The 8830-nt window shown below is 50.0% G+C and overlaps 1 protein-coding gene across 3 annotated transcripts in view; it reads right to left on the reverse strand.

Moving 5' to 3' along the window:
• Positions 1–6119: 6119 nt before the first annotated feature.
• LOC123085908 (aminopeptidase P1) overlaps positions 6120–8830 on the reverse strand; it is a 30485-nt gene continuing 27774 nt past the window's right edge. For 2 of the 3 annotated variants that reach the window (XM_044507616.1, XM_044507615.1), the window contains 4 exons: positions 7557–7661; positions 7390–7461; positions 7144–7268; positions 6120–6505 (listed from right to left, as the gene is read on the reverse strand). In XM_044507616.1, the coding sequence (XP_044363551.1) occupies positions 6338–6505; positions 7144–7268; positions 7390–7461; positions 7557–7661 (470 nt within the window). In that variant the 3' untranslated portion in view covers positions 6120–6337. Of the gene's footprint in view, positions 6506–6550; positions 6827–7143; positions 7269–7389; positions 7462–7556; positions 7662–8830 lie in introns of those variants that run through there. The other variant, XM_044507617.1, reaches the window with a different exon arrangement.

Genomic DNA, 8830 nt, shown 5'->3' on the forward strand with positions numbered 1-8830 from the left:
GCCAAAGTGTGTTGCCCAAAAGCTACATGTGGGACCAGGGACTTTTGTGCTTCGCTTGACTCCACCCACGGTTACCCCGTCAACAAGCGCCAAGAAGAGAAGGAAGATATGCACTGGCAAATACTTTTCGGCAGAGCTCCCAGAAGCCGCCAGTAAAGTAGTTACCGGAAGTAGTCATGCACCTACCGGTGAGCAGTGGCCTCAGGCAGAATCCCCGATTCTTGCTAATGAGATCAGTGCTCCCACGGCCGAAGAGATGCCTTTAGTCCTTGTTGTTGAGCCCCAAGGTCCAACATGGGCACAGCAGATAGTTCAATACCTCCAAACAGGAGAACTTCCCAAAGAACAAGAGCAAGCTGAGAAAGTAGCCCATTATTCAAGTATGTACCAGTTTGTGGATAACATTCTGTGCATAAAGAGACCAAATGGAGTGAAATTGAAGTGCATTACCCAGGAAGATGGACTTAAGATGTTGGCAGAGATACGCGGAGGCGTGTGTGGCTCTCACATAGGAGCCAGAACCCTTATCGGCAAGGCTTTTCGGCAAGGCTTTTATTGGCCCACTGCCCTCCAGGATGCAACTGAGCTAGTAACAAGATGTGAAGCATGCCAGTTCCATTAAAAGAGCATAGACCAACTAGCACAAGCCCTCCAAACGATTCCTTTATCCTGGCCCTTCTCGGTCTGGGGGCTCGATATTTTGGGCCCCTTCCCCCGTGCTACCGGGGCTTTGAGTTCTTGTATGTCGCCATCGACAAGTTCAAAAAGTGTCCTGAAGTAGAACCGGTGAGAAAGGTAACTGCACAGTCAGCCGTCAAGTTCTTCAAAGGAATAGTTTGCCGGTTCGAGGTCCCCAGCAGCGTCATCACTAACAATGGCACACAATTCACGAGCCATGCCTTCATGCAATACACTTAGAGCCTTGGAAGCAAGGTATGCTTTGCATCTGTTGCTCACCCAAGGAGCAATGGGCAAGCATAAAGAACAAATGCTAAAGTATTGTGTGGGATCAAGACAAGAACTTTTGAAAGGCTGCACAAGTGCGAGAGGCACTGGATTGATGAGTTGCCGGCGGTTCTTTGGTCACTCGGAATGACACCATATCGAGCTACTAGCCAGACACCCTTCTCCCTAGTTTATGGTGTAGAAGCGGTGCTCCCAGCGGAACTCATATACATGTCACCTCTAGTACTTGCCTACGATGAAGTAGCGCAATGGCAACTCCGGCATGATGATGTCGTGCTTCTCGAGGAAGATCGTCTTTGGGCTGTTATGCGTGTTGCATGCTACCAGCAAGTCTTGCGCCGCTACCATAGCCGCAAGGTTCATGCCCGGAGCCTTGAGGAAGGCGACCTTGTCCTTCGACGTGTTCAGTCTGCCAAGGGTACAATGAAGTTGACGCCGAAGTGGGAAGGCCCTTACCGGGTAATACGAGTCACCAGACCTGACGCAATCCACCTTGAGACCGAAGATGGCAATCACGTGCAAAACTCATGGAATATTGAGCATCTTCGCAAGTTCTACCCGTAAGGAGCGGTTGCCGGGCCTTGCCCCAGCAACCCATTTTGTACAAGAATAGCCTCAGAGGCTTGTAACCCTTTGTACAAAGCCAGGCACAGACCCCGTGCATATCTGAATAAAACCAAGTGTTTTTCAAAACTTGCATGTATGTTTTATCTATATGCTATAGCATGATTTACATGCGATTACACTTGTTTAAATAAGGTGATTAATGTGCTGCCAAGGGCCTTCTACCATCTTTTCTCTTCTTTTTGTTGTATAATAAGGACAAAGGGTTCCTCACGAGCAACTTTCCCGGTGGAGGATGGTGGCGCGCATGCTTGAGACTTGTGGCGGCACCTTTTTATCCAGACTATAAGAAGCATAGCAAAGAAAGATAAGTCAAAAGTTTATTTCATTTAACATTTCCCGTCATCCCATATTGCATCCACGTATGAGAAACTTGCATGCGAGGAGACCTTTGTCGTGTCTTTCATTCGCGCTCCTATCCTTGCCTCGAGTCTATTCGACGAGATTAGTTGCAGCTGCGTTTAAAGTCGACAAGAGGCCAACCTCCATCTGTGCTCCTATCCTTGCCTCGAGTCTACTCGACAGGATTAGTTGCAGTAGTGTTTGAGAGCGGCAAGAGGCTTTGCCGGATATCGAACTTGCAAAAGACTACTGGAGGCTAGCCCTTCTAAAAAACGTCTAAGACAAGCATACAAATGTGAATATGGATGGGAAATATTTATATTTGATTCAAACGCAGCGGTAGCATACATCTTTTTTATTGAAAAAGAAAAGTGCTCTGTAATACCTTTCTTGTCCCTCTCCTCCTAGGGTTTATGTCGAAAGCAAGGAGGGTAAAAGGAGCACCTGGGGAATACCCTGGTCACCTTGCCAGGACCAGAGGGATGCATCCCGACAAGATCGGGAGAGCGCCTCCTCAGCAGGGAAGATGAAGCCAGGGATGGAGAGAGCGGCTAGGCGATGCCCTAGTCACTCCCGCCAGGACCAGAGGGACGCGGCTCGGCAGGGAAGACAAAGTCAGAGTCCACAAGCCTGTTGGGGTCCAACTGGAGGTGGCGGTGACGTCCAGGCCAAGCACCCCCGACAAATCGCTCTACTAGGGTCCAGTTGCAGATGATGGTGCCGTCGGCGCCTAGCTGGTGATGACGGTGCTGCTGGCGCTCAGTCGGAGTCTGAGTCGCCGTCTTCGCACTTGATGACCAGATGCCCGTCGCCGTCGTCTTCTCCATCGGTGTCCTCCTCGTCGTTGTCACTCGAGGAGGGACTTTCGTTCTCGCTCGAGCTTTCTACGTAGCACCCAAGACGAGCGCCTAAAGGCCTGAAGATCTTGATGCAGAGCGTATTGGACTCCACCTGCTTGAAGCGGAGGACGTGCCCCTCCGCAAGATGGTGGGCGCGCGCAAAGGTTTTCCACCCATGCCTGAAGAGCATGATGTGAGGCGGGGAATTCAACGTCCACCCATGTGGCGCCGTTGCAGCAGCCGCTCGCGCGCAGAAACAGCTTGAGCAGATGGTCAACCTCCATGACCCTAGAAAGGGACGAGGGAGCCGCAGGCGGCTATGGGGAGGATCACGTAGCTCGACAGTGAACTCGAGCGACGTGTCCCCGTATGGCCCGCTGCCGGGGGTGGAGCGGTTGGAGGAGAGACAACGAGCAGACCGCTCTGTCCGCCTCGACCACGGGCACTGCATCGACCCCGACCTTGCCCTGCGACCCTGCCTCATGCGCTGGAACCGGCCTCCGTGGTCGCGTCCGAATCCGAAGCATGGTGTCGAGGAGAAGCTCTCGTCGCCGTGGCCGAAGCACGAGCCCGACCTCTTCCTTTCGCCATGATGGAAGCAGAAGCAAAGGAACAAGGGAAGGTGGATGAGCATCGTTGCCCTCGCACCCCTCCTTTTATAATGGGGAGCATGGGGGGTGGATCTCCACTACCCTGGGGCAACCGCCCCGCTCCACCAATCCAACTCCCTGCACCTGTGGCAGGCGCCATACTTCGTCGACCGCCCAGTTCTGCCTATCCGGCGTTTTGGCTCCTCTGATCAAGGCACTACCACCACAACCGCCCCTGCACCAATCCCACGCCCTGTGCCTAATCCGCGTCATGGGGATGAGGGGGAGGCTGCGATAAAGGGGGAAGTGATAGCAGAAATGACATTTACCCCAACACACGTGCGGGCATCCTAATGGCATCTTATGGGCATGGACGCCCCTGGTTTTTGACATGAATGGAATGCGTCGTCCAAACGCAAGGATGCCTGGATGAGACTGGGGGCCCAGATCCAGATTAATGAAGAAGCAAATAAGATCTCAAAACATAACACCATCTCCGGCAAGGTCAATGCGTGGGTCTACGTATTATTGGGCCTAGCCCAACGATGTCCGGCAGCACGTGTGGTCTAGGCCCAGGGGCTCCTGTCATTGCAACAAACCTGGGTGTTTGTCGCCCTGACTTATGCACAGACGAGTTGCAGCTCCTTTAGCAAAGTATCAAGTTTCATACATCAACCAGACCAGAGAAGCCGCTCTTCGTGAAATCAAGGAACGCATTAAGAAGATCCAAGCTTGAGACAAGGCCCAAGATTATCAACATAAGCAACCAACCCCCGGCAAAAGCGAGCCAGCAAGTCGCGGCCCAGCAAGCCCCTCAGGCACGAACTTGCCGCCAAACGCTAGCGCTCCACCTCTCTGGCCAGCTGGACGCTGATCAGTAGGGTGTCGAGCCCGCAGGTGATTAGGTGGAGCCAAGTCGTACGTGTCAGCTTGCTAGGGAGGAGGATTACTATTTTTGACACCCGTCCTAATGGCGTGTCATGCTAATAAGAGGTAGGTGGATAAGCGGTGCTTCACCCTTGCTGGGTTCACCCTCCACACAACACCTAGCAATGCATTTAATGCACTTTTGTCCTAACTAGAAGAGTTAGGTATGATAGATCTGCATCAGTCTAATCACCCTGTAATGACTTTTTTGCCATTGTGGTTACCTCTTGAGCTATAAAAGGAGGGCCGAGGCAACCTCTACAGGGGTTTGAACCTTTGCAACCCACACACATAGGAATCCGTGCAGCTGCCCTCTCCTAGCGACTTGCTGGGGAGGACCGCTCCATGTACTTTCTTCCACCTCCACTCAATACACCAAAGCAAGAGTAAGGTTTTACGCTTCTCGGCGGCCCGAACCTGGGTAAAATCATGGCATCTCCTGTTGTGCTTGCTCTTCGCGTCAACTGACCCCCTGCAGAACCAGCAAAGGGGCTGCCAGGCCCCATAGATCGCCGGCTCCACGCCGATAGGAGGCGACATCCTGTTAGAACCGGCGAGGACGCGGATACGATGGCCACCACCAGCGATGAGGACGGTGATCAGCGGTGAGGTAGGCGGGCGAGGACGGCGATCGGCGGCGTGGCAGGCGGGCAAGGATGGACGGCGATCGGCGGCGTGGCAGGCGGGCAAGGATGGCCGGCGAGCTAGCTGATTTCTGCGAAGGATCGCGGGATGTACTTGATGACGGATGCCATGACTTTTCTTTATTTCCTTAACGAAACAGTCGGGGAAAGGAAAACCAGCATACGGTTGTAGCTATTTAAATTGTGTGCGTAGCGTGACCGGCCGAAAATTCGGCCGGCAGACCGGCGCGTATCAGTGGACTTCCAGGAATGCTGAAAATTGTGCATGATGCACCATGATGATAGTCAAATTGTAGTTTATGTGTACGAATACACAAAGTTATATAAGATGGAGAAATACTGGCATGTGAGGCCACAATAAGACTGTTATGATCTCAAGCAGATGTAAGAAAACCTTGGAGATATCATTCTTTATGTTGTATTGCTTTACTGTTAGTTAAAGTTATGCTTTTTCTAACACAGCATAATGAAGTTGCTCGCATACATAAACATATACTTACCCTTATGAATGTAGGTACGCACAATCTAACTCTATGAGCACCTTCGAGAGACTGAGCGGACACATTATTTTGAGATTGACGAAGTCGCCGCAGACGCCTTCGTAGTTGACGGAAACATCTCTTTTCACTGAATGCACATCACAGAAGGCCTAGAATAAATTCAGAAAATGGGAGCACCAATGTCAAATCTAAGACTTGAAGTCTAATAAGCTAAGGATACCAATTTCAAGTCTAACCATCCAATCATATGTTGGTCCGTAGTCAAAGTTATGTTTGATAAGTTATGCTTTCGAGCCACGTATTGCTTTACTCAGTGATATACGTTATCTCGGGTTAACTTGCAAGTACTCACTGGCTCGTTGGTGTAGACAAAGTGAGGATTCACCCTTCTTGTGCAAACATATTAAAGCATGGATTTTATCACAAACCAAACGTTGGAATGTTTCTTAGCATTATTTTTATGACAGATTGTTGTCGCGAGTATGACAATTTCTTTAGCAAGCATGAGAAATCGTTGACATGAGAAGATTGCCATGCTCACGACAACATTTGATTTGATCATTCCCGTCAAGCATTAAATAATGTAGTAAGGAATGGAACTAGCTTTTTCTTTTAGTCAAAGTGAAGTGATCTTGTGGTTTAATATGGCTGCGGAGTCGATGCCGTTGCAAAAATAACATCCGCCTCTAACAAGAACCGGTCAACTCGTCTTCAAGCGAAGTAACAATTCAATATTCATTCAGTATCTGTATTCTTATTTCCAGCCTCACGCTAGGCGGCACGAAATACATGAAGAATAAGGGTGCGCACTTGGTGTTATTCACACTAATTAAAGTTGATTAAATATTCGGGCAGCCATCTATCTACGTTTGGCGCCCAACAGCAGTAACCATGAAGTGGCTGGCTTAACTGCTCGCAGTTATAGGTTCGGTGGCCTTCCTCAGCCATTCCTTCTCCTGAACATTTAGGTAAGACTCCAAGATTTTCTGGCAGTCGGAGTGGTACAAGTTTACCCATTCGATCTCCGCAGGGGTCAACAAGGCAGTGTTTATAAGTTTAGTCTGGTATGGAGCCTGCACAACGTAAGAAATTCATCAGCATACGAGGAAGGAGTGGTACATGACAAGAAACACATGCTCAAGTGAACAGGTGAAAAGAACAGTAGGTTATGGAACTGCCAGTGGGCCTGCAAAGCTTTCTTATATTAAATGTGAATCAGTGATAAATATTGAAGGCTTCGCCTGAAAGGCCTCCATGCAGGATTTAAAGAGCTGCTACTTCCCTTATTTTCGGAGGCACGATTGGGATTCCTTGCCAGGACAGATTATACACATTACTTCAGCACAGCAATCGTCATACATCAGATCCTAGTATAGTACTCCCTCCGTCTCCTGCTGTTTTTCTTACCCAAGTCAATATATTTCTTGTCTTATAAGTGTTAAACAACTTATAAGACAAGAAATATATTGACTTGGATAAGAAAAACAGCAGCAAAAGCTAAGAGAATGTATTATTTATTGAATAGAATTCCAGGGCTCATAACATTGTGAAATCGAAGACCCTCCTCAGAGAGCTCAACCTAGAAAAGCAGCTATTTTCCATGAATATGTCTTAATTTCATCAGCTACTAACTTGGAAGCGCTAGTTCAAAGTGAAAACAAAGAACATAAATAACAGCTATTGCGGTGGACAATGAACAAACAATACTTACCCATGTTATATGTTCAAATGACAAATAACCCTTTTCCCCAAAATTAAATTTAGTATCAGCCTCTTTGACTATAAGAACATTCTCCAACCTTATACCAAAGTTTCCATCTTCGTAGTAACCAGGCTCTGCAACAAGAGATTATGCAACTTACATTCACTGGGATTTGAGACAACAGGATTGACACTGGAGTATAAGTAATTCCATTTTGAACTGTTAACAGCAGTGTGAGCTCGGATATTCACTGACCATCTGTTACAGTCATTGATGCTTGCAGTGGTACATTGCGAGCAGAAGGTCTAAAGCTAATTAGATGAGGGCCTGGTTACAAAGAAACAGATGGTCACATCATTCCATGATGGCTATTCATTCAGATGAACTAAGAGAAAATAAAGAGGATGAGTGACCCATCTGACCTTCATGGACATTCAAATAAGATCCGATTCCATGGCCTGTGCCATGCCGATAGTCAAGACCACTTTTCCACAGTGGGGTTCTTGCCAGAATGTCAAGAGCATGACCTACAAGCAATGTTGAATAGTTACACAGAACATTCCATTATAGGTAAAAATAAAAGATAATGCCATCTCCTTGTATATAAATGCAAATGCAGGTACACGTATAAATAGTTAGCTTCGCTAAGAAAATACAAGGATTAGTCTCAATTGTCCAATTCGCCAAGAGAAACTCTGCGCGAGTGGGTGCCCAGCCACGCTATCCACGTCGTAGACCCTTTTTTTTACCATCCGATTCCCTGACCTTGGCCGCAAATCGATGGCAGATCGATCATCCCACGGCAGCCCTCCAAAGTCACATTATAACCCTGAAAAACTCGGTTTCAGCTCGGCACGCCCCATTCCAGGCCCCCGAGCCCGTTCTCCTCCCATCCCGTCTCACAACCGCCGTCTCTCCCTCTCTCTCGTCTCCCTACGCATCTCTCTCCCTTCCCCAGATTCAGCCACCGCTGTCAGCCTCGCTCCCTCGTCTCTTCCCCCTTCTAGCGCACGCCTAGGCGAGGGAGGTGCGCCACCGTTACTATCTCGTGCTCGTCGATGGCCTCTTTGAGCAAGGTGCGTTGCCATCGTCTTGTGCTCCTGCTCTGTTGCGCCCACCTCGTCCTCTTCACACAGCTGCGTTCGTTTCCTCAGGCGCCATCAGATCCTGCAGAGACCGACATCGGCGACCACAACGGCTTGACTGAGCTGTACGCGGTGGCTGCTTGTCTGTGGAGGCAAGGCGAGCAAGCTACTCGGTCCTCCGGCCACACGAAAACCGTCGGGGCCGCTCACCAGAACCAAGCGCGGATGATGGCCAGCTCGACTCCGGCGTCAGCATGCAAGTGAGATGGCAGGGGCGATTGCGCCTGCGGGGGCTGGAGCCGGGGGCAGCTCGAGCGCGCGGCGACCGTGACGGTGGTGGCCGCTGGAGCTCGAACGCTCACCGAGTGTGGCAATGGCGGCCGATGGAGCTCGGTGTTGCCTATGCGCAGCCAGCTCGAGCATGCGGTGAGCGTCTCGGTCCACCGAAACGATGAAGAGCGGACGCAAGGCCTGCACCGCACCAGGTCACCAGGCACCGGCAAGCCGGATTGACGCCACGTGCTGCTGCTCTATTGGCGTGGCAAGCTGGGTCCGGATCAAGTCAGCCAGCACGGGAGGGCGGTCGACAGCACAACACACACCCACATACA

Source organism: Triticum aestivum, chromosome 4A, assembly GCF_018294505.1.
Source record: "Triticum aestivum cultivar Chinese Spring chromosome 4A, IWGSC CS RefSeq v2.1, whole genome shotgun sequence".
NCBI lineage: Eukaryota > Viridiplantae > Streptophyta > Magnoliopsida > Poales > Poaceae > Triticum > Triticum aestivum.